Source organism: Astyanax mexicanus, chromosome 12 (assembly GCF_023375975.1).
Source record: "Astyanax mexicanus isolate ESR-SI-001 chromosome 12, AstMex3_surface, whole genome shotgun sequence".
Taxonomy (NCBI): Eukaryota; Metazoa; Chordata; class Actinopteri; order Characiformes; family Acestrorhamphidae; genus Astyanax; species Astyanax mexicanus.
In genome coordinates this window covers 36,859,869-36,885,231 of record NC_064419.1, presented here as the reverse complement: position 1 = coordinate 36,885,231, position 25,363 = coordinate 36,859,869, and the positions used below count along the sequence as shown (strand labels likewise).

The 25,363-nt window shown below is 36.8% G+C and overlaps 1 protein-coding gene across 1 annotated transcript; it reads right to left on the bottom strand.

Moving 5' to 3' along the window:
* Positions 1–177: 177 nt before the first annotated feature.
* Positions 178–23,681, bottom strand: hsd17b4 (hydroxysteroid (17-beta) dehydrogenase 4). Its single transcript, XM_022671109.2, has 24 exons — positions 23,523–23,681; positions 17,629–17,682; positions 17,425–17,532; positions 17,067–17,126; positions 16,699–16,720; positions 14,713–14,759; positions 14,530–14,614; positions 14,232–14,419; positions 13,185–13,276; positions 13,068–13,092; positions 12,854–12,982; positions 11,208–11,314; positions 10,172–10,408; positions 9,732–9,783; positions 9,581–9,652; positions 9,309–9,412; positions 6,743–6,808; positions 5,883–5,952; positions 5,687–5,793; positions 4,808–4,894; positions 3,513–3,602; positions 3,252–3,390; positions 1,163–1,290; positions 178–1,066 (listed from the first exon to the last, which is right to left on the bottom strand). The coding sequence occupies exons 1-24, from the start codon at positions 23,578–23,580 to the stop codon at positions 977–979; spliced, it is 2,217 nt and encodes a 738-aa protein (XP_022526830.1). The 5' UTR covers positions 23,581–23,681; the 3' UTR covers positions 178–976.
* Between the last annotated feature and the right edge of the window lie 1,682 nt (positions 23,682–25,363).

Sequence of the window (25,363 nt, the reverse complement as noted above, 5' to 3'; positions counted from 1 at the left end):
AGTTCTCTCTCAAGTAAGTGTTTCTGTTAATATATGTTGATTTAACTGGTTTATTTTTTGTTGTGGTATTAAGATTTGTACTTGTAGACTACCAAAATGCTGGTATTATGACAGCCTTAGATAGGATATTTTTAAATGTGTTCAAATTCTTTTAAAATAATTTCTTCTAAAAGCCAGTTGTGTTACACAAAAGTGAGATTTATTACAAATTAGCAGCACATATTAAACATATGCATTACTTTTCATTATTTAGACAATAAGATTAAGGTCAGGGTGAGTAAATCTGACAAGATGAGATATTTTGAATTAGCTTAGTGTTTCAAAATTGCCAAACATTAGACCTACATCAGAAAAATCATCCATCTCTTCTGATTTATCCATCCATCTCTTCTGATTTATACGACAAATTAACGGCATTGTTAATCGTTCTAAAGCTTAAGCTGTACTTCACTTGCTTCTTCAACAGATGGCAGAAAGGAAAGGAAACTGCATGATTTCGCGGCTGGGCACTAGCTGAAGTTAACCGTTACATCAATTCCATAACTGTGCCATGTTCAATTATCTCACATTTCAGCCTATAAAATATATACACTACCTCCACATGTCTGTGGACACCTCTTATAATTAATGCATTCAGCAAGAATTTCAGCTGGTCCAGCTCTGAGCTGATCTGAATAAACCTGACTAATGAAAGCATAATAATCAAGGTGTAAATGAACCAAACCCTGAACTAAAAAGATTCACTAGAACCAGTGCATTTCTCTAATGCCAAGTATTTGGTTAGATTCATTCATTCTCTCAGCATTAGCTTGATATTTTATCAAATTTGATAGTTTCATTCCTGTATTAGATTTTAGTTTTCATTGCACACAAAGATTCTAGAAATTACCATCACTGATACCCCCCTGTATAAGTGAGAGTGTCAGGAAGTCTGCATTTGCATCGCTCTCGGGCATTGGACGGACTGGTTGGAGACTCACAGCTTGGCATAATCCTTCAGTATCACCTCCAGCTTCTGGCTCAGCATGATATTCCCTCTCACCTTCAATTTACCAGCGAAGAATGCCTATAGGGAAACAAACAAAACCCCATTGATCTCTGAACACCAGGAGTAATACAGTGGACAATTTCATTTGCATATTCGGATGAATTAAATCAGCACCTTCTGCGGGTTGAGCTTCCCCATCACCACCTCCATGAAGTCCTCGTCTGATACAGTAAAAGTCACATCAGATTTGCCGCTGTATGGCCCTTTATGGAGGGCACCGTTTCCAGTCTTCAGATCAATGGCTGTATAAACATGTAATATTATCAGACATGATGTCAAATATAAAACAAAACTTATTAAATCATATTATACATTGGTACAACGATAAGCTAAAACCATTATTGTTTTTTTTAAAACAGTTGTTGTACAAATATGAGGGTGCTGAGGGAGGGAATTGGTTATGTTTTACAGAATTCAAAATACCCATGGAACATTTTAAAGTAAGGGTAGGTGATATGGCAAAAAAAAATAAATAAATTCAATATTTCAGGGTATTTTTGCAATAATTATATTCTTGGGGATATGCTGAAACTTTTTTTATTTAAATATAAAATAAATAAAATATATACTACTGCAACAAAATAAATGTTAAAGTTTAATTATGAGGGCATTTCATTTTCCTTGATTCTGAATGTTAAGTATACTGGAAATACGTCATAGAAGGCATTAAAACGTTCATTACCACCCACACTAACACAAACAGACAAGTGACTCTATCCCACAGATCAGTGTAGCTTTTAAATAGCTTTTCATGGGATTTGATAATTCCTACCCTATGACATATGGCCCATCAGTTTATACACACTTTGAAACAAAAGTTTTTATATTACTGATAACAATACCCATGGAACATTTTAAAGTAAGGGTAGGTGATATGGCAAAAAAAAATAAATAAATTCAATATTTCAGGGTATTTTTGCAATAATTATATTCTTGGGGATATGCTGAAACTTTTTTTATTTAAATATAAAATAAATAAAATATATACTACTGCAACAAAATAAATGTTAAAGTTTAATTATGAGGGCATTTCATTTTCCTTGATTCTGAATGTTAAGTATACTGGAAATACGTCATAGAAGGCATTAAAACGTTCATTACCACCCACACTAACACAAACAGACAAGTGACTCTATCCCACAGATCAGTGTAGCTTTTAAATAGCTTTTCATGGGATTTGATAATTCCTACCCTATGACATATGGCCCATCAGTTTATACACACTTTGAAACAAAAGTTTTTATATTACTGATAACAATACCCATGGAACATTTTAAAGTAAGGGTCGGTGATATGGCAAAAAAAAAAAAAAATTCAATTCAAAATTCAAAATAAATTCAATATTTCAGGGTATTTTTGCAATAATTATATTCTTGGGGATATGATGAAACTTTTTTTTTATTAAAAAGAATATATAGTACTGCAACAAAATAAATGTTAAAGTTTAGTTTAACGAAAAATAGAACAACAAATTTAGCACAAAAATAAAATGCAGAAAATGCAGAAGCGTATGCATATAAACTGCAAACATAAACAAAGCTAACAGTAAATGGTAAAAGAAATATAACATTTCTATCTTCATCTTAATACAAAATTCTTCTATTATGACAATACTGTCTTGGGCACACCATAAGTTTGTAGACAACTTTTTGTAATTTTCCTAGTTCACTAATGAATTAATTTATTGTCAATTCTGTTTAATTAATTCAGTCAGGTTCAAATCCTGGCAGGCATTGGGGTGGAAGACAGGATACACCCTGGGCAGGATACTAATCCATTGCCGGGTTAATGTGATAAAAGTATATAAATTGATCACAAAGTGTTACCTTAGGGAACTTTAATAACTGTATATGTTTTGAGGTGTTATCTTGTAAGTGAGGATGAACACTGGCCAGGGATTTTAAGGCAAGGCGATGTAAATCAGCAGAATTATGAGGGCATTTCATTTTCCTTGATTCTGAATGTTAAGTATACTGGAAATACGTCATAGAAGGCATTAAAACTTTCATTACCACCCACACTAACACAAACAGACAAGTGACTGGCAGTGTGTGACCCCTTGACACGTATATTCCACAGATCAGTGTAGCTTTTAAATAGCTTTTCATGGGATTTGATAATTCCTGTCCTATGACATATGGCCCATCAGTTTATACACACTTTGAAACAAAAGTTTTTTATATTACTGATAACAATAACTCACTCCACTGAGCAGCTGTCTTTCCTCCTTTAGTGATTTCCCATCCAAAAACGGCGTTAACTTTCTTCACAAGTTCAGCTCCCAGGTCTTTGATCCGCCGGCCAATCTCCGCAAACACTAAATCACTCTGAAGGCCGCCGCTCTATCACAAACCAAAACTATTAATTCATCTCGTCAAAGACAATGATTTGGATCTTTTTCCTTCAATTAATGAAAATGTCTTGAAGCAACAAAACATCATCCTTATTATTAAAAGGTCTTTACCTCGGCTGGAGCAGTGCTGACAGAAGCGTCTGGTGCTGCATGTAAATCTATATATGCCCCAGACAGTACAACAGCTCCACTCTCCTTGACCTAGACAGACAGCGCACATCAGTAAATGATTTTGACAGCGAGAACAGCACGTACTACGAAACAGGAACAGAATTCTATGTACCCAGTTTTATACCTTCAGGGACCATACGTTTTCTTTCCCCCTCCCTTTCCCCTACTTTGTTGAAGTAACTAACTTTACTAGTCTCTACTGTCCAAGGAAGGCATTTTACTGGATTTTAAGGGATTGCTGCGAGAATCAAAAGCATTAGTGAAGGCAAACAAGGCTACAGAAGAATGTAGCTAAATCAATAAAGGGCCCTGGTAGAATCATGTGCTATTTCTACAGTAAGTTTGGACACATTTTCAGTGAAAAAAAAAAAACCCATCCCTCAGCCACGGGAGCACCTTGTGCCTGTCTACACCTGGAATTAACATGCGTTTTTGGTGATCAGCTCATGTTTAGATTTCACTTGTCTGCACAAAAAGCCAGGGGTAAACAACCCTAAGTCACACTGAAAACAGATTTCGATTAACTTAAAATCTTTACCAATTGCTACAATGGAAGCTTGCTGTATTTCCTCCTCATACACTGCTTGCAGCAGAGGATCAGGTTTACAGCTCAGACTGCATTAAGCATTCTGCCAACTGAACATTCTTGAGGGGGTGTGGCTAAAATAAAAAAAACTTGTATGGAACAACTGGAATTAAAAACTTTTCCAGCCTCAAAACTCAGAACATCACTGCCAACTTTAGCTTACTTTTTGTCTTTTACAAAATCCAGTTTTCAATTGTGAGAGCACATAAAGGAACCACATCACAATTTCTACACTGACAGGGCAATCATAAAGAAACCTTCTTATTCTCACACATGTGCCTACACACATTACTGCACTGCATCAAATTTAATCCACTGGTGGGAACTTCTCCTTTAGAGGGGCACTAAATTAGGCAACTTCATAGCACTTACCCTCCCCCCAAATATCACTATAGGAGTGCAAACTGTGCAGACAAATGTAAAATATAGGTTAAATTAAAAAGACAGTAAAAAAAAAAAAAAAAAAAAGCAATAATAATTTGTTGAACAGCTCATTTTGGATAGTTCAGGGGCTGTGAGAGTTCAAAAGGTTTAAATTTAACAGAAAACATTATTTTCTCTCACAACTGAACATGAAAAAGGCCTGTTCAGCCTCTTTTTTTTTGGCCTGAAGTAGACCCAACAATTTATAAAAGCACTTTTTCCTCACTTTGCACACTAGATGAATTCTGTTTCCCTCTTTCCACATCTCTGTCTGAATGGACTCTCCTGGTAGCACTGGTTTCACAAACCGCACCTATAAAAAAAAAAAAGGAGGACAAAAGGCAGAAATTAATAAACATAAATGGCAATTTATTAAAAGGGCACTAAACCCCTTGATTTCTGCTCATTTCACCCTCAGGTCAAATTTGAAAAAGTCTAAGGCACTGGGTGATGTATGGGTTTAGAGTTGTGCCTTGGACGTCAGCAGGAGGGCGGTATTATTAATTGATTGATCTGCATATTGTAAGTATCCAAACCTATAGCACAGTTGAATGTTTGAGGCGCTGAAAAGGCGAAAATGGCCACAATAAATGCATTTTTTTAAGGGTTAGGAAATATTTTTACATTTTAGGCAAGACCAGTATGTTTTATTACTTACAAATAAACACATTTCAGCTATTAATGGAAAAAATATGGTTTAGGGTTTAGTGTCTTTATAAATGATTACAGTTAAAATAAAGACTTTCTTAGCTGTAAATAGTAAATTCAGTACGTTTCATATTATGCTAACGGTTATAAGACTGATGTCTAATGTTTTATTTTTTTAACATTCACATTGTGTATCGTCTGTAGAAGATATTCTGTATGACAATAAGACCATTTCTCAGAAATGAGCACAGCAAAAGTGTCCTCCTAACTGTACAAAACCGCTGACTAATTCTGCACATTGTTTCAGGACAAAGAAGACTGCAGCTGGACCATAATGAACCTTTCACAGTGTGTGTGTGTCTTTTATTAATGTATTATAATATTCTTAAGCAGAAGTGTAAACTAAAGTGTTGCTCAATACACTGTAGCACTGTATCACTATCTGTGTTTGCTTTACCTTTATGGACTTGAATTTGGAAACATCATTGTCAGCATAATGCTTCAGGACATGGCGGGCAGCGAATCCAAAAGAGCACAGTCCATGAAGAATTGGGGTTTTGAAGCCTAGAATTTTAGAAAGTCCAGTAACTAGTACGCATTTTATTACAAAAGTTATATCAGTGAACATAAGCCTCTTGTCAGAAATGTCTTACCTCCCATTGCTGCAAAGCTTGGATCTATGTGAAGCGGGTTCCAATCACCACTCAACCTGTACAAAGCAGCCTGAAATGCAGAAAAAGTGGAAAAATGTTTAAATTGTATTTGATTTTGTTTTTCTGTTTTACAGTACAATGTTGTTTTGTTGCATTATAGTTTTTCCTAGGTCTTAGTAAATCAGATTTCCTACTCAAAAAGTTGGGAGAGCCTTACAAACCCAGAGTTCAGAATCCAAGATGGCCGCACCACACATTAACAGTAGTAAAAGCAGTAGTACTATACAGTTTATTAATACTAATATCCATTTTTGTGCCTTATTAATTCAACTGGACAAACAACACTGTCCACTTTCTCTGTTTCTGACATAAAACACAAGCAAATGTTTGTCAAACCAGCACTAAATAAAATAGTAGTATAAAAGAACATCAAGGGTAATTGTTTTTAAATTATATTTTGCATTATAAATAATAAAAAATAATGTTTTAATGGTTAGAAAAAAAAACCACTTAAGGAAAAAAAATCTCCAAAATGTTAACTTTAATTTGAGCACTCCTGAAACAGCTTTTCAAAAGTTACCATTTGACAAACAAGGTAGTGCTCTGACAGCAAAGATTTGCATGCATCTGTACGATTGCTCTCAGCTGAACCTACAGCCACATTTCATCTTATAGTACACACATTCAGATGTCACTCCTAGGATCACTCCAGTCTTTTTATACCCCTGCATTCAAAATATATTCAGAGAGCACAGCTTCAGACAACCAAGCATGCCCCACATTGTCTTCTGTGGAACATGACTTGAACATTGATAAGCTGGTGTCAGGTGCCATCGTTTTTCTAATCATCAAACACTCACCTGATCTCTAGAAGTCTTGTCAACCATCACTGCATCTGGAGCTCTATTTGGAGGAGGAACTGTGGGCTGAGGATGAAGATGATCAACAATTTTACAATTTCAATAAAACAAACAAATATTTCTACATTACATTAGAGACCAATAGAGACCAACTCGCTTATCTAATTCCTAGTGTGTCTCAGACTGCCTTCATTGAGTTTACTGTGCCTAAAGCACAGTTTTTCAATTAGATACCCAGTTAAAGTTACAACAAAAAAAAGTGCTCAGGTATTCTATGTAACAAACAGAAAGGAAACAAGGTCTGTCCCAACAATCAATTGTAAGTTCAACTACAGGTGCTGGTCAACGAATTAGAATAATGGAGAAGCCATTTCATTGAATTAGAATAATTTTTATTATAATTACAATCATCACTTTCTCAGTATTTTGTGGCTGCCCCCTTGGCTTGTATGACTGCCTGAAGTCTCCGCGGCATCGATTTGACCAGCTTGTCGCAAGTTTCCGCACTCACAGCTTCCCAGGCAGTGGCGATGTTCTGCTTCAGTTGGTCCAGCGTAGTAGGCTTTCTGTCGCGAATTTTCCGCTTGACGATGGCCCAAAGGTTTTCAATGACATTGAGGTCAGGCGAGTTGGCCGGCCATGCCAAAACTTCAAGCTGTTTTTTAGTGAACCAATCTTTGGTCGACTTTGCCGCATGAGCCGGTGCAAGATCCTGTTGAAATATGAAGTCTTCTTCGCCGAACTGTTCCTCAACAGTCGGAATCAGGAACGTTTCCAGAACATCTTGATATACGGCAGCATTGACAGTCTTCTTGAGGAAGCAGAGTTTCCCTACACCTCGAGCGGACATGCATCCCCAGACCATAACGCTCTGGGGAAACTTGACGGATCTTTTCACGCACACGTGGTTGTAGGTTTCGCCACCACGACGCCAGACACGAGGACCTTGGTCACCGAAGGAGATGCAGAAGCGTGATTCGTCACTGAAGACCACTTTCTGCCAGTCTTCAGCAGTCCACTCGGCATGTTCTTTGGCCCACTTCAGCCGTTTCTCCATTTGTATCTTGTTCAGCATCGGTTTTACTGCTGGAACGCGAGATTTGAAGCCGAGTTCGCGCAGACGACGGTAAGTGGTTGATCTGGAGACGTCAGCGCCGGTCTGCTTGTTCCACAAGTCGGTGAGCTTGGAAGTGGACTTGAACCGGTTGCTGACTGCGATCTTTCTCAGCTGCTTGTTGTCGCGAGCAGAAGTTTTTCGGACGCCGGAACAGTTGGTGCGCTTGCTGCAGTTTTTCTTGAGAGCTTTGCAGACGGAAGACTGGCTGATGCCGAGCTGCTCAGCAATTTTAGTTTGGGTCAAGCCTTGTTGGCGAAGGGCTTGAATTTGAGCCACTATTCCGGTTGAGAGGTCGCGCTGCTTACCCATGATTGATTTTACAACTTAGAAATTCTACTCAACCCTGACTTTATACTGCACAGTGAACACTCTTCACAGAAAACAAAAATTCGAGCATTTATTCTAATTCAATGAAACGGCTTCTCCATTATTCTAATTCAATAAAACAACAGTGTCACAGTTAAATGGCCTAAATGGGCCTTTTGGAAAGCTCAGCTGAGCAAATTTTTTTCCAGGTAACGAGTTCTGTGATTAGTCTAACGAGTAGGACAGGTGCGGTGAACACCTGATTTGCTTTCTGCACAAAAAATGCATTCAAAGAATTTCATGATTGCACTATTTCAAATTATTCTAATTCGTTGACCAGCACCTGTACTCCTCTTTCTGATATGGCAGAACAACTCATTTATAGGGGAAATATACAGCTCTGGAAAATAACTTTAGTTTCTGAATCAGTTTCTCTGCTTTTGCTATTTATAGGTATATCTTTGAGTAAAATAAACATTGTTGTTTTATTCTATAAACTACAGACAACATTTCTCTCAAATAGACCATTTATTTGCAGAAAATGAGAAATGTCTGAAATTACAAAAAAAGATGCATAGCTTTCAGACCTCAAATAATGCAAAGAAAACAAATTAATATTCATAAAGTTTTAAGAGTTCAGAAATCACTATTTGGAAAAATAACCCTGTTTTTTTAATCACATTTGTCATGCATCTCGGCATGTTCTCCTCCACCAGTCTTACACACTGCTTTTGGATGACTTTATGCCACTCCTGGTGCAAGAATTCAAGCAGTTCAGTTTGGTTTGATGACTTGTGGTCATCCATCTTCCTCTTGATTATATTCAAGAGGTTTTCACTTTGGTAAAACCAAAGAAAATTATTATTAAGTGGTCTCTTATTTTTTTTTCCAGAGCTGTATATAGGAGTTGGATAATAGAAGATAGAAAATTAAATGTTTTGTCATTCAATCCCATAAGGATAGATGAAGCTACATTATATACTAGCGACTACTGTCATTGGGACACAGCATATTGTTGGCGTGAAGCTTAGAGTAAGTTTGGTATCTACTTAAAAAACAAGTTCATGAGTCATTTTAATTTAAAGAAAACCCAATACATTTAAAATGCTAACACTGTTACACAGAATAGAAATTGTGCGTTACCACAGCTTTATCTGAAGACCGCTTTCCTCCGAATCCCCCAGAACCAACAATGAACACCGAGAACTGATTGTAGCACACCAGCTCCTGCTTGCTGTAAGTGTGAACTGCAGAGAAGAAAAGAATCCCATTGTTTTAAGTATTAATTGAGTGTCATATCTGTTCCTATTTCTAGCATGTCTTGAACACAGACTGTCTCAATAGAGCAGTTCTCTTGCTAACACATGACTACATGCAGAAGATTTCCTTTAAATAAATTAATAAAAGAAATGTACCATCCAAGAGTATGACTGCTCCAGACCCCTTGTCGAGGACGTCTGCTATGGATGCCTTTGAAGTCAGGGTTCCTAGAAAGCAGGCATTAGTTATATTGCCAGTTGAAAGCAACATCAGCTGATTATAAATGTCTGGGGAAAGCAGGCGTACCTGAGGTGGGCAATGGTTTGTACAATTCCAGGTACTGCTCTCCATGCAGAAGCTGAAAGAGAAAACAAAGAGAAGGCAGCATAAGAATTAGATTATTCTACTACATTATTTACTCCTTTTAAAATAATCATATTTACATTATTTAACACAACTCCCCTATAGTTACCCAATAAGCCCATATGTTGAGTGTAAAACTGGTCTTTAACCACATAATAGTTTAATGTTAGAACTCAAATTCAGCATACTGTCTCAATAATTATGTTTCTCACTGTATTATAAGGGGGGGGAATGCAAGGTTGCTCAAGAATGATTAAATAACCCTAGTGAGTCTCGGTGCTCATCAGCTCCAGCTAAAGTCTTAATGAGAAAGATTGTAGATGCATGCGTATTATAAATCACACAGCTGGAAAGAATTTCAAGCAGTCTGTGCACTTGCTCACCCTGGTGGGGTCGAAATTGAGTCCTGGAACCGTGCTAAGACCTCCTTCCATCATGGAGGCCTGTGCAGGGATGACACCAAAAGTTGGAAGGCAACTGAAGTCCTCGTGGCCTTCGTAGAGGAACTTGAGGTGATCAGGTTCCTTAGTGGACATGCCCACTCCCAAAGCATAGAGGATAGAGCGCATGGGGGTGTAGGTGAAGGTCATTTCTGGAAGCACTGCTCCTACAGCCAGTGTCTGCAAAAAAAAGAAAAAAAAAAAATAAGCAAAAAAAAAAAAAAAAAAAAATGCAACAATCTTGGACCCACAACCTGTTCAAACTCAAGGTAGAAGATTAATTTAATAGATAATCTATAGGATTGGTTAACAGTATGCATAGATAATGCAAGCGAGAAATATTTTGGAAACTGTCCCTAAATGCATTTAACCTAGGGTTGTGTATTTACAAGAAAAACACAGGGGTAACGATTCAATATTTTATAATATTGGCTATTATACACTATTATATTCACAAAATCTGAATAAAAGAAATGTTTACTTCTTATTCAATCAGAACAGTGGGACTTAATGACATAGTATACTATAATTACTCTATTCTTCAGACTATAATTTGCACTTAAACTTCTTTAATTAATAAAAAAAAAAATCAATGCCTATTGGAGACATAGCCTTTCTTGCCCTGTGCCTACAGGATCCAGCAGCTCCCAGTGGTGTAAAATGACCTCACATTTGTCCTGTGTGTGCATCCGTACACTAAAATATTGTGACACCCTTCAATACAGGCATCCTTATTAGTGTACAACATTAAAATGAGAAAAAAATTGAGTGTCCATACAATTCGGTACATTACAGTACTTTATATTCACAATAAAGTATTGTACAATAAATGGACCAAGTTTACCAATATTGTGGACAGTTGCACAAAGAACAACGCATTACTAACAGAGCCTCCATACAGACATACACACATAAATTACAATAGCATTTTTCATCACCAACATAAGTTGTGACAGATCTAACAGTACAGAAGACTCACAGGGTTGATGCCAGAATCTGCTGGGCTCAAAGCACTGGTTGGATTGGCTCTTATTGCATCCCCGGTATCCACTGCTGACAGCACCTCCACCAGCGTTTGCAAGGACTCTAAGTAAATGACAAAGTGGAAAAGGACGGGATGTTAATTAACTCCTCCATGCCTCTCATAAAGACAAAGAAAGCAACATGTTCTTCCAATAAGACGCAAACAACAAGATCTACAAAGCCATGCTAATGAGCCTTCTCCCAACACTGCCGCCTCCATCCCACACAGCCTCAGGGCAGCAACTGCGAGCAGAAGCTGAGAGCAGGATGTTGGAGCCTTCTTGACTTGTCTTTCTTCTGACCTTCAGTTTTTTTTTTTTTTGTTTTTTTTTTCACTTGCTTTAAGCCTTCAGCCAGAAAATACTATGATTTTGAATTCTGTGTCCACATGTTTGTAACATAATATTAATAATATGTGGTGCTGCACAATGTTGAAAACATTTACATAAAAATAAAAACATGGTTGCACCTAGAAGGTAGTGTAGTACTATGCAATACTATTTGGAAGAAAGACAAAGGTTGCCAGAAACAATAAATTATTAAAAGGTTTAGATGAATATGGGCAACTCTTGGTTATATTTAATGACTGCTAATCCATCCCATGCAGCTTGAATATTCACACGGTCAGAAAAGAAGTATTGATAGGGTGCCCTCACATTTTTCATCAGTGCTGCACCTGGCTACGGCAGAATATCTGTGTTTTGAAGGCAAGCTCTTGTGAACAAACTAATCAACTGCTTATCATCCGTCTTACTCTCCACTACTGATCACATCCAAGTTTACATGAACCCTAACTGTTTCCATTAGTGGTGTGCTATACTCCTAAATATATAAAACCTATGTGGATGTATAAAGACTTTTTAAAATTAATTTACAAGCCGTTTGAACAGTGGTAGGATGGTCCCCCCTTAAATGTGAGTCTTGGTCCTCCCAAGGTTTCTTCCTCCTCCTGCAGCTCTGAGGGAGTTTTTCCTTGCCTCCACGCTCACTGGGGGTTCTGTATTCTGTATTTCCTATGTTTAATCTTTTGCCTGATTCTTTGTCATTCTTTGTGATCTCGTTTCTGTAAAGCTGCTTTGTGACAACACCAGTTGTAAAAAGCGCTATACAAATACATTTGATTGATTGATTGATCGATCCAGACCATAGAAACCAACTACAGGTGTTAAAATGCCATTTTATACTCAGCAATATATTCTAATTAAGACATGTTCATAACCAAGCTGAGATGTTTACAATTAAGTAAAAAAGTTTCCTCTATCCAATTTATCATGCATTCTTTATTCCAGCTCCCCACATTGGCTTTATCTTCCCTTAAACATACAAGTATATGCTAGTATTTTAATTGATACCACTAATATGAATATAATACCATTTTACATTTCTTACATTACATTATTATTTTATTTACATAAATTTATATTAAATATCTACTATAAAAACTTGTGTCTTAGGAAGAACAAGTGCGATTAATTACAGAATATTGTTGTGATTATTCGGATTACATTTTTTAAATGATTAACACCACACATATATATATATATATATATATATATATATATTTTCTACACCGAAATGGGAAACAGCATAAATTATGTTTACCATTAATAGTAGCTGGTTTAGTTGCATTGTTAAAGTCACATATCTGGTCCCACTTGTCCCGAACCTCCTCTGGGCTCATGCTCTGGTCTTTATGCCGGACAATACTGCCCACGGTCCTCTCCCACCGCACTGGACAAACATAAATGTTTAATTAGAAACATTAAAAAAATACAAATTCTATCAAAAAATATAGTTCAAAAACTATTTTACGTACATTTGCCAATCCAGCCAGCGCCAACCTGAAAAGAACAGTTACAAGAAAAATTAGGAGGTGACAAATCAAATACAGTGTCTTAAACATAAACAGAATTCAATGTATTAACCTCCACACCTCAAAGAGGCCGCCACTCTCCTGACACTCCTCATGGCACAGCCAAAGAACAAGAGGAGCCACGTACTCTGCTTTCAAGGACTCTAAGAGATCTGAAGAAGAAACAAGCACCATCTATTGTCACTCACAATTAGAAGAGCACAGTGGGCAACTCAAAGTAACACACATCACGCTGCTGAATATCAACATTCACAGGCTATGCTCTTCTCAGCCACAGGCTATGAAAGGTTATTTGACACTTGGAATTAACGCTTGGAGCTTTTCTTTGTTCCAAAGGACAGCAAGTGGTAGCTGCCACTTCAAATTTAATACAAAAAGCTGAGCAAAGTAAAAAAGGATGCTGTATCACTTACAAAGACTCATTAACCTTTCTTACAAAACCACAAAAGCACACACACAAAAAAAAACAGAACATGCTTTAATATTTGATCAAACATCTTTTAGCTATCCCGGAATCCAAAACCACACCACAACCACATTTATCTTATTAAGACAGTTTAACATGGATAAGAAGAGCAGCAAGAGCATACACTACAACAGAGTGAGTGTGTTTACATGCACTTCCTGAATTGATTATTGCAGGAGTTCCTCAGTAATCCTCAGCAAATAATGTGAAATCTCACATTCAGTCAGACAATAATGGAAGTTTTCTTTTGCAACCAAATTGTATTGCATTAAACACTGCTTGCTTATTTACAGTACCACAGTGTATTTTTACATATGCATGGTACGGGTGGGCAATATGGCACTAAAATAATAGATAAAGATTTTTTTAAATCACAATATCACTACTGTTTTGACTAAAAATGCGATAATACTCGGATTTAGGAGTATAAGTGGACTGGAGCTAAAATCCAGCTTTCTTTATCAGATTTCTAAATCAGATTTTTAGACCTTACTCTGACCTAAGAAATCAGAGTAAGTAGTTTACATAATCAAATAACTGCAGTAATCTGATTATAAACTGATTTTAAATGCATGTAAACACAGTGACAGTTTGCACATTAAAGCCTCAACCAGTAGGATGGAATTTAACACAGATCTAACCTGGTGGCATAACAGTCTGGGTGAGACGTGAGCCAGCTGTGGGGGCGATGGTATTGCAGTGGATGTTGTACTTCCGGCCTTCTATGGCCAAAGTATTGGCCAGTCCCAGGAGGCCCAGCTTGGCCGCGCTGTAGTTTGCCTGGCCAAAATTGCCGTAGATCCCTGCAGCTGATGAGGTCATGATGATTCTGGATGTATTGATCAGCAGTGCCAGAACGCAAAAAAAAGAGATGACAATTACCTCAAGCCATTTATTTTGAATAGTAATTTAATATTACTTACAATTTAATGATATTACCTTCCAAACTTCTGGTTCTTCATGTGATTCCATGCTGCCCGGGTAACTAAGAAGGAGCCCCTCAGATGCACTCGATGAATGAGGTCTGAAACAAACACAAAACCCATTTAAACAGTGGTACTCAGCCACTTAAAGTCTGTATTTTGACTGTTGTTTGAGCTGCTATTAAACATTAGTACATACCCCAGTCTAGGTCACTGGTTCTAGCAAAAGATCGATCACGCAGGATCCTTTGGAATTAAAGGATATGGAAAAGAAATAAACTGTAGTTCACAGAATATGTGGCGAAATGTAATTAACCACTATGAAACATATGTTAATATATCAAAATTAGTGAAAAAATCTGAGACCAGCTTTCATTTATTTAATTTCCAGTAAAAAATAGCTATTAAGTAAGTTGTTCATATTTCAAGAGAAGATAAGCTATAAAAGTAGTTTGGTCAAAGGAAAAAAAAATATTATATGTTATGTTTTACACCTTCAACCATAAACTTCAGATTAAAATAGTGCCCCACAACCCTTCCATCTTTGCCTACTGTTTGACAGCTAGTTAGCTAAGCTCTGACTAGATCTAAATAACATTAAATATCTTTATTTTTCTTTGTGAAAATTCTAACACAAAGATGAAATATACACTCTTAAAGAGAGCATGGTGAAATATAAGTGATTATAAATATCTCTACCTGTCTGCATTTCTGAATATGTCGTGGATCAGTTGTTAAAAATAGAACACTATCAGTGCTTAAAGAACATTGACCCAACTCTACAATTCAGAGAGTGTAATTAGTCCAGTCTAATTAAATGATTTGCAGTCTCTGCATTGCATTCTCAGTATGAGAAAAGATATGAACAATGTTTTTTTTTTAGGTTATGTTACTACTGTGATTACATGTATAGCTATAAATATTGTGTACCAAGAAAATGTCTTTAACTATTGTAATATTGTAAGAATATTTTTACCATATTGCTCAGTCATAATCAAAAAATGTTTCTTTTTCCAAAATATAAGTAATAAAAGGAATATTGTGCTGTTTTATTTATGCCATTTTCCCCCCACCCTACTGAATGAACGTAGCTTAACATCACTGAAACCACTTGAAATTGATTGGAACTTTCTAACCCTGCATTCACACCAACAGCAAAAAAATGCTGTTCACTCATCAGCTGTTGGTATGTCAATGGTTGCAATACAATATAATACACCATGGCAGTATACCACCTTTCACTTGCCTCAGAGTTTATACATCAAATCATAAGTCACAGACTAACTTTTTATTTTACCACAAATCAAGTGCTACTGCTTTAAATAAAACTTATTGAAGGTATTTGTTTGTCTATGAATTCTATTCCTGTGTAATGCATTACTGTGTGTAGTCAGTACGGGAAGAACACTGGTTTTGTGATCACTGACTTCTAGAAACCCTCAATAAGCAGTGTTTCACAGTGGGGTAGCTCCCTTTTCTTCACATCATACTTAATATGCATGAAGTTAGAACATACTCAACTCACATTGCCAATTTCCAAGGTGCCAACTGTCCTGCTGCCTTTCACTAACAGAATTTGCCAGCTCTCACTTATTATGAATGACTGTCATGTTGCTGTCGGTGTGAATGCAAGGTGAAAATATTCTTTCATGGTGTGGAAAGTACTTGTTTGGTGATATACATTTTTTACTTCATTCCTTAAGTTTTTTTTTCTAAATTTAATTTCTAATTTCTCCCATTTTTTTCCTCAATTTACACAACCAATTACTCAACCCACTCATTAGGACTCCCCAACACACCAGGAGGGTGAAGACTAACACATGCTTCCTCCGATACATGTGAAGTCAGCCACCATTTCTTTTCGAGCTGCTGCTGATGCAGCATTGCCGAGCAGCATCACAGCGTGCTTGGAGGACAGCACAGTGGCTCGGTTCTGATACATCAGCTCACAGACGCCCTGTGCTGCGGACATAACCCAAGGAGTGATGTGGGGAGAGAGCGCCATCTACCCATCCAGAGGGAGCAGGGCCAATTTTGCTCCCTCTGAGCCCCGACAGCTTGATGGCAAAGCTGCATGAGCGGTGGTTCGAACCTGCGACCTTCCGTTCATAGTGGCACACTAAATTTTAAGCAGAAATAAAATAAACAAAGGATGGTCTCAGTTTCACCACAGTTTCTTACTTACCCAGCATTGTTTACCAAGATATCTGTAAAGCAAAACGAATTAATTAAAACACAGTGAGTGACCAAAAATGTACACACATATTGCACAGTTTATTTTGTAGTTAATTACATTTACATTCAATTTATATTTCTTAACAAATTTGAGTCTGCAAATCTACCTTATTTTCTTTTTTGACAGTGACAAAAACAGTAAAAACAAATACTTTTTTGTTCTTGCAATTTCAATAGAATGTCTCCACATGTTTTTTTTTTTGTTTTTTTTAACTAAAATTATTTTTTTCACCACGATTATTGTTACATCTAGCCACAGCTACAACTTCTAAGCAAACAACAAATCAAAATGTGATAAAAATAACATGAAAATTGTACCTATTCTTCCAAATGCATCCAAGGCTGTTTGGATTAGCTTTTCACCATCTTCTACTGAATCTGTGAAAAGGGATTAAACAGAAACAAATGATGCAGATTAGGGCATTTATTACATAAGAAACAATATATTATACATACCCACTTAAAACCAAACAACCATAATATTTTAGAAATACTTCTACAAGTAATGTAGTGTAGTGCTGGCTGCAATTTGGACATCAATATTATATCACCCTTGCTGGTTATAAACAGTGACATTTATCTGTGTGTGTGTGTGTGTGTGTGTGTAGGGGTTATTAATGTAATAAGCTTTAACATGAAAAAACAGCCTGTGACCTGTAGAGCTAAGAGAACTCACCATAATTTGCAACAGCTTTGCCACCTTTAGCTTTTATCTCCTCAACCACTTTATCAGCGGCTGCTGAACTCTTCCCACCCCCTTTTATATCTCCCCCAAGGTCATTCACTGTGTAAGAAACAGACACAATTATTAGACAAATGTCTATGAATAAATGATCAGGTAGTAATACAATTGAGCAAACTGACTTGAAATACAACCTACCAACAACTGAAGCTCCTCTCTCACCAAACGCCAATGCATACTCTCTTCCAAGGCCTAAAAGGAAGCAGTTATTTGGTCTTTTATTATTTGGAATTTTTATTACATGTGTAATATGCATCTAATAGTTGCCTCTAATGCATTTAAAGTTTTCACCTAAATAAGCAACAATTACAAAAGTATAGCAGTAACTGAAGTACTGCTGAATACTTCAGTTGAATATTGTCATTGGCACATAAAATGTCTTATTTCCTAAATGAAAACATTACAAGAAAAAGGAAACCTTATTTTACCTAAATTTTAACAAACTGATTGCAAGTCATTTTAAGTGGTTTCTACTGGTTCCAAACTGCAAGATCCAAATGATGTCAGAAATTATATATAATACCTTTATGCTCAGTGTAGCACACTAACCCATCACCTACTGCAGTTTTGCCCTTTGTTCAGAACACATCATTTACAGCTGCCTCTCTGATGCAACTTTAAGAATATTACCTGCAGGGAAACTTGCTAATGTGGAGCAAAGGCTAAACAGCTGCTTATTTGACACAAACCTCCTATTGCTACTAATTAAAGTTTACCGAAGGTCATCTGCTGGGAGATACTTACTGTGATGTACCGTATTTAAAATACAGAAACACAAAATACTTACAATATATCAAAATACTTGTTTTTGAAAGTGAATACAGGAATGTGTGGAACAGCCAGAGCCGTATATGTTACAGACACACAGGTTTTTATTTTATTTCATTTAATAGCCTACATAGTATATCTTTAATCCACAGTCTGTAGAGTAGTAAGAAACCTTTAGGAGCTTAAATGTTTCTAAATGGCAGTGATGTGTCCCTCACAACAGTTCTAAAGTTTAATAGTTATATTTTCAGTACTGCAATTTCAAAACGGCAACTCCCAATAATTCATGAAACATTATATTTTTCTGTGACCCGATTCCTAGACTGAGCAAATTCCCAATGATGATTTACCACTGACACTACAAAGTATATTAGGGCTGTCCCTAACGATTATTTTTTAAACGATTATTCTAACGATTATTTTTTTCGATTAGTCGACTAATCTATTCATTGAGAAACATATTTAAATAATTATTTTACGTTTTAAAGCAAACGATAAATTACTATATTTATATATAATAACAACAACAACAACAACAACAACAACAACACAAGCCTACTAAACCAAACCCCACACTTATAATCACTTACATGTACAGCACGTTGTTTAGATCTATAACGCTAAAAATGGATAAGCTCCCATACACCACAACCGTGTGTTGCACTGTTTTCTGTGACCGCTAGATTTTGTGACCACTGGCAAGTAGTTCTCAGCAGACCGGTGCACTGGCCGATTCGAAATGTGTTTGTTTCTAATGTTTACCCCGACTGGCCAAAACGGTTCAGTTTAGGGCTGAGGGTAAGGTGTAGGTATAGAAAGCTTCCGTTTTGCCAATGAACGCTCATAACCGTGAGCACTGGTCACAAAATTCCGACGGTGACAGGAAACGGTGTGACACCGCAGCGCCGACGGCGCTAGCTAAAATAACTTAAGGCAGCTAGCTTAGCTAAACACCTGAACTTATGAATAATGCTACTGTTTCTGGAAACTGCGAAATGCCATGCACAAATATAAACCAAAAATGTATAATTTCTGCCTGTGGCAGGTTTAAAACCTTTGGTAGACAGCCTTAAGTCTTTTTAAGGACACCCGCGGAGACCCTGATGTAAACGGTAACTTACTGTGTGACCCTGTTGACATAGTGCTCCTGGATGTTTGCGCTTCAAGTGCTCCTTTTGCACGTATGGCAGAGGACCAAATTGTTGCCCTTTTGCGTGAAATGCTCCCAAACTTTAGATGCCCGCTGGCGTTTTTTTGTAGCTGGAGATTGCTCTCCGGAGTCCAAGCTCTCTAGAGCTTAGATTCTCTGCCCGAACCCGACATGACCCGAGGCCCGCCCGTAAATCCGACCGGGCTCCAGAAAATAGTCCGAGATGTAGGCGTCTGTTTTTTTTATTATATGTTTATTTAAAAAAAAAAAAATAACGAAAACTGAAAGTGAAACTAAACTAATTTATTTATAAGCGCTGTTTTCACTACCGCAGTTCTACAGCGGGGGTGTTGTGCCGATTCTGTCCGCGAAGCGGGAGTCAGATTCAGCAGAGAGTCGGATTCGGCACAAACGCGGCGGCACCTCGCGGTCCGCGGTGTCAGTTGTAAGCGCTCGCGCTAGCCGCAAAATACGGCAGAAAACACTGAGGGAGCTGCAGAATTATGAATGGGACTAGAATATGAGCACGAGGAGATCAAAGAGAACCTTCACCTGTGAGTAGCTCTCACCAGAACAAGCAAATCTCTCTCTCTCTCTCTCTCTCTCTCTCTCTCTCTCTGTGTGTGTCTCTCTCTCTCTCTCTCTCTCTGTGTCTCTCGCACGTGAACTCCTCCGCGTTTGACTTGCAGAACTGTGTTTAGCTGTTCTTAAAAATCATTTTAATTAAATAATAGTTCTATGCTTCTATGTTACCGTGTTAATTAACATAATTCTGATCATATTTCGCTCATTAAAACAGCCCGAAAACAGCCAGTTGGAATTTTTGGGCCCGATCTAACCTCTAATGCTCTCCACAGGCGCCGCCATGTTTACGACGCGCCGACGCACGTTATGCAAATCGATGTATTTTTGTAATCGATGACGTCGATTATGTCGACGCGTCGCCCCAGCCCTAAAGTATATACATCAAGCATTAAAAAGTTTGTTTTGACACAGTCCTTCACCTCAACTAGAGTTAGAGTTAACTTTATCAAGTAAGTTAAGAAAGAGAAAGCCGGTCACGTTTTGCCTTTTCTGCACAGTATGTTGACTGTAGTCTGGTTTTATTTAACATATTTCGAAAAAATGGAATTACAATACAACCGCTTGAATATTCTTAGCAATATTAATATTTGTATATTCTTAATATCTTAATATTCTTAACCCTTTCCAGACTAGGGGAATAATCCCGATTTTTGGATATTTTCTTAATTTTGCCTTTAAAGGCACTTTCATTTAAAATAATACCCACATATTTTATATCAAAATGTTCAGAATAATCTCAACTATCTCAATAATAAGGGAATAAGTGGCCTGGAGGATGTATGAAGAGATTATGTGGCCCTAAACCTCAAAAATGTGAAATCCGATTTAAAAATTATTCCTATATAATGTTAAAAATATATTTTACTCGTGTGGATAAAATGTTTTGGTGCTTGAAATTGATTTACTAAAGTCTTAGCTTCACATCAGTAGTTAACTATATATAAAATAATATATAAATGTAAAATAAAGATATACAATTATTTTTTGTAAAAACGTTTATTCAGTAGCATGTTGCCATTCTACTTGACACAACAGCAAACAGCCATAAACTTGGACATAAACATAAAAAAAATCACTGTTCATTAGTAAATGTTTACTTTACTGTATTAAAAAACATTGTCTGTTCATTAGAAAATGCTTACTTTCACATATAAAAGCTAACTAAGTTTCCCTTTCTCCCACTCACCTAAGTGGAATGCAGAAGAGCCCACCTGAAGAGACGGTGGATTTACTCTCTTTTATTTCACTACACTTCACTTTACACCTAAACAGACTACCAGTGTTTTGCATTCACTACACACACAAATAAAAATTAAGAATAAAACTAAATACAACAAAGTCTAATTTGAACATAACAGTATGATATATATGGCACAATCCATCAGTGGTCATAAAATGTTTATTTGTATGCAATTTGTAAGTGAAGCTTACTTTTACTAAAAGAAAGAAAAACTTTATACAATAAATATTTACTAATGGGTAGAAAATGAATTTTCCAATAGCAAAGTAAATATTTACTGTGTACTAATCAATTTGGTCAGATCATGACTATAGAAACCTAACTAGCTTCAGTGTTTACTGTGTGTGTGCATGAGTGAGTGAGTGAGTGAGTGAGTGAGAGAGAGAGAGAGAGAGAGAGAGTGTGTGTCGGTATGTGTGTGTGTGTGTGTGTGTGTGTGAAAGAGAGAGTGTGTGAGTGTGTGTGTTCGCGTGTGTGTATGGGAGAGGGAGAGAGAGAGAGAGATTCCAGCTTCTCTATCAGCCCTGCGTTTCCCCAAAGATCCTTTCTCTACATACGGCAGCAGCATTTAGCTCGCGAACTCACATAACAAAACATCCCTAATGAGTGACAGTTTTATAAATACACTAAATACACTCACAGATCTTCAGTTGGATCCTGATCGGTTCTATATTTTTCCTCATTATAAGAATCAAAGCCGCTGATGCACTTCTACCTAAAACCGCTGCTTCTCTAACGCTGCTGTAACTTGAGCCGCGGTGAACTGTTTACACCCCGCCCCCACGTGTCTTTCTATATGACTCAGACTGATGTAATCATGTGTGGGAGGGTTTTTTGTGATTTTCTGAAAGCCTATTGGTCAGTTTTACACAACCAACAGAGATGACAGACACATGAATCCACCAATTATAGATGAGAGGCTGGTGACAGACACATGAATCCACCAGTCGCAGATGAGAGGCTGGTGATAGACACGCGAATCCACCAGTCACACAAGAGAGGCGGACCGTATTGCTCGTCTAAAAGGCATATAAATCCGGACCTGAGTGACGTACAGACTCAGGATTGGATATCATAAAAGGGCGGACTCTGTTGATTCAGGAAATGTTTGAACTGTGTTTCTGTGCCGTATTATTGCAAATCTATTTATAGAAACACCCAGCAACGCTGCGTTTGACGCGCCCGCGCGTCCGTCGTCTGGAAAGGGTTAAATTTAAATTATTTTTTTATTAGTTAATGGGTCAAATAATATATCATAAAAATATATGAATACAAATGGATATACCTTATATTCAATTTGTACATGTTTACTGCAACTTAAACATAGTTTTTGCAAAGACAAATGTATTATTTTAAAAGAAATAACCCCTGAAAAATATGTCCTACCTCCTACTTGTTTTTATATGTATTATATGTATTATTATGTATAAAATATATACGTATGTTTCATTAATAGTTGTTACACTGACTGATTATGCTTAACATAACATAAGCAAAATGCTAAGTAAACGAAAGCATATTTACATAAGTAATATATCTGTGCACAACATCAAATAAATAAATGTTTTTTGTGAGTTTTTTGTGTTGTTTTTTAACACCTGTTCTGTCTTTCTCCCAACTGCATTAATATGCAGAATATATTGTCATGGTGTTGTAGCATATCATTTTAGGTGGGATAAAATGCTTTTAAAATGACAATAACATCGTTTATCGCAATAATTTTGTGACAATATTTAGAAAGGATTAACCAGGTAACTATTTCTACTGGCTTGAAACTGGAAACAGCGGTCATGCACCTTTTAGTGTTTGTTTAGCTACTTATTAATGTCAGTACACAGTTTTAAAGACAGGATTTCTCTTAAATATTGATTATTTCAGCCAAAACGTCCACTGTCCAACAGGGGCGTGTCTCAGCCATCCTCCTTTGGCAAGCTTGACTTTGAACTTGGCTGGCTGGCTGTTATCTGGGCAACTTTATAAAACAGATAATCTAACATAGTTTATCTTGACATCTAGATAGCGAGTTTCTGTGAGTTTAAGCTAAGAGCTAGCGCTCTATTTAACTTATTAAAATCAGTTTCTGCAGTTGTAACTATCTGTTCCAGTGTAGTATCTGCTGTTTTCGTATGTTTAGAAGTGAAGCTCGCAGGTGTAAACAGTTAGCTGCACGGTTAGCTTACTAGGCTAAACTAGGCTGTGTTTCCAGGTTAGCATGCTAACGCTAGCCAGCAGCAGTGAGCTCGTAGCGAAGTTTTAACGTTACCACGTGAACTGTCCTATACGACTCACCTCCACCCGCTCCCGTAACCACCACCACTCTCCCGGAGAAGGATAAAGGCGCAGGCATGCTGAAGAGCTGCAGGTAAACGGACGGACGGACGGTTACTTCACCCTGACTCTTCACCTACTGCTCACAGCGGACGTCACCCCGTCACGTTACAGCAGCAGCCAATCAGAGGCAGCCTCAGCCGCGCCGGCCCCAACTGACCGACCTGTACAGTGTTTATGGCTGGTTGTGTCCAGCAGCTGCAGCCACAGCTGGAAGCCAGGGGGCACAACAGTGTAAACTGACCTAAACTGAGGTGGAGGAATACCTTCATTTATTTTGATGCAAAACAAATACAGCACCTCAAATAATGTAATAAGACCGCATCTTAAACTCGAATACAGCACCTCAAAAAATCGAGCATTAATATTGCTCGCCAAACAATGTAATTCAAATAATGTAACACAAATACTGCACCTCAAATAATGTAACACAAATACTGCACCTCAAAAAATGTAACACAAATGCTGCACCTCAAATAATGTAACATAAATGCTGCACCTCAAATAATGTAACATAAAGGCTGCACCTCAAATAATGTAACATAAATGCTGCACCTCAAATAATGTAATATAAATTCTGCACCTCAAATAATGTAACATAAGTGGTGCACTTTACATAATGTCCCTGTAATAATGTAACTAATGTAAATGTTATCAAACACTACATAATGTAACTCAAATAATGTAACTCAAATACTAAATAATGTACCTCAAATAAAGTAACTTGAAAACTACATCCCAAATGACAAAACCTAAAAACAGCACCTCAAATAATGTAACATAAATACTGTTCCTCAAAAAATGTAAAATAAATCCTGCACTTCAAATAATGTTACTTAAATACTAATTAATGTAACTAAAATAATGTAACTTAAATACTAAATAATGTAACTCAAATACTAAATAATGTACCTCAAAACAGTAACAAAAAAAACTACATTCCAAATGACAAATCTCAAATACGACCCCTTAAATAATGTAACATAAATCCTGCACTTCAAATAATGTTACACAAATACTAATTAATGTAACTCAAATAATGTAACTCAAATACTAAATAATGTACCTCATATAAAGAAACTCATAAAACTACATTCCAGACACTGTCACTCAAATATTGCACATAAAACGATTTACCTCAAATAAAATAACTAAAAAAAAGTTTTAAACAAAAACGTGCAAACGTAATATGTATTTCATTTACATAAAAGTGTAAAATACAAAAATCCCCACTACATAAGAGTTTTTACAGTTTCTGACAGACGCAAATATATATTAACTGAGGAGCAGCTACTGGCAGCATCTATATGTTAAAAATGTACAATCTTGATAATCACATTTTGAAAATACAAACAGTAATTTGATTAATCAAATAAATTAAATTAACCTCCCAGCTCTAACTCCAACTAAAATATTGTAACTCAAACACTGCAGGTCAAATACAATTGCAGATTCATTGCACCACAAACACTGTAGTTCAAATAATGTAACACTGCACATGCAAAGATTGGCCAGAGGCCTTTGTCTTGTGTTGACAGGGCACCAGTTCTACCGTGTGTGTACCTCTTACAGCTATTGATAATTTAGCATTGCCAATTCAACCATGTGTGTTTTTTGGGAGAAAGGTGAAAACTGGGCTATCCAGAGGTAACAGTGACCAGAGCATTGGGGAACTAACTCACTATCCCAGGCCCCTGGAGCTGTATGGCACAAAAATAATCAAGTAGGTTTAAAAAAAAAATGAAGAAAAAAAAACATTTCTAATTTTCTCATAAATATATTCACACATGTAGATTGTTAAA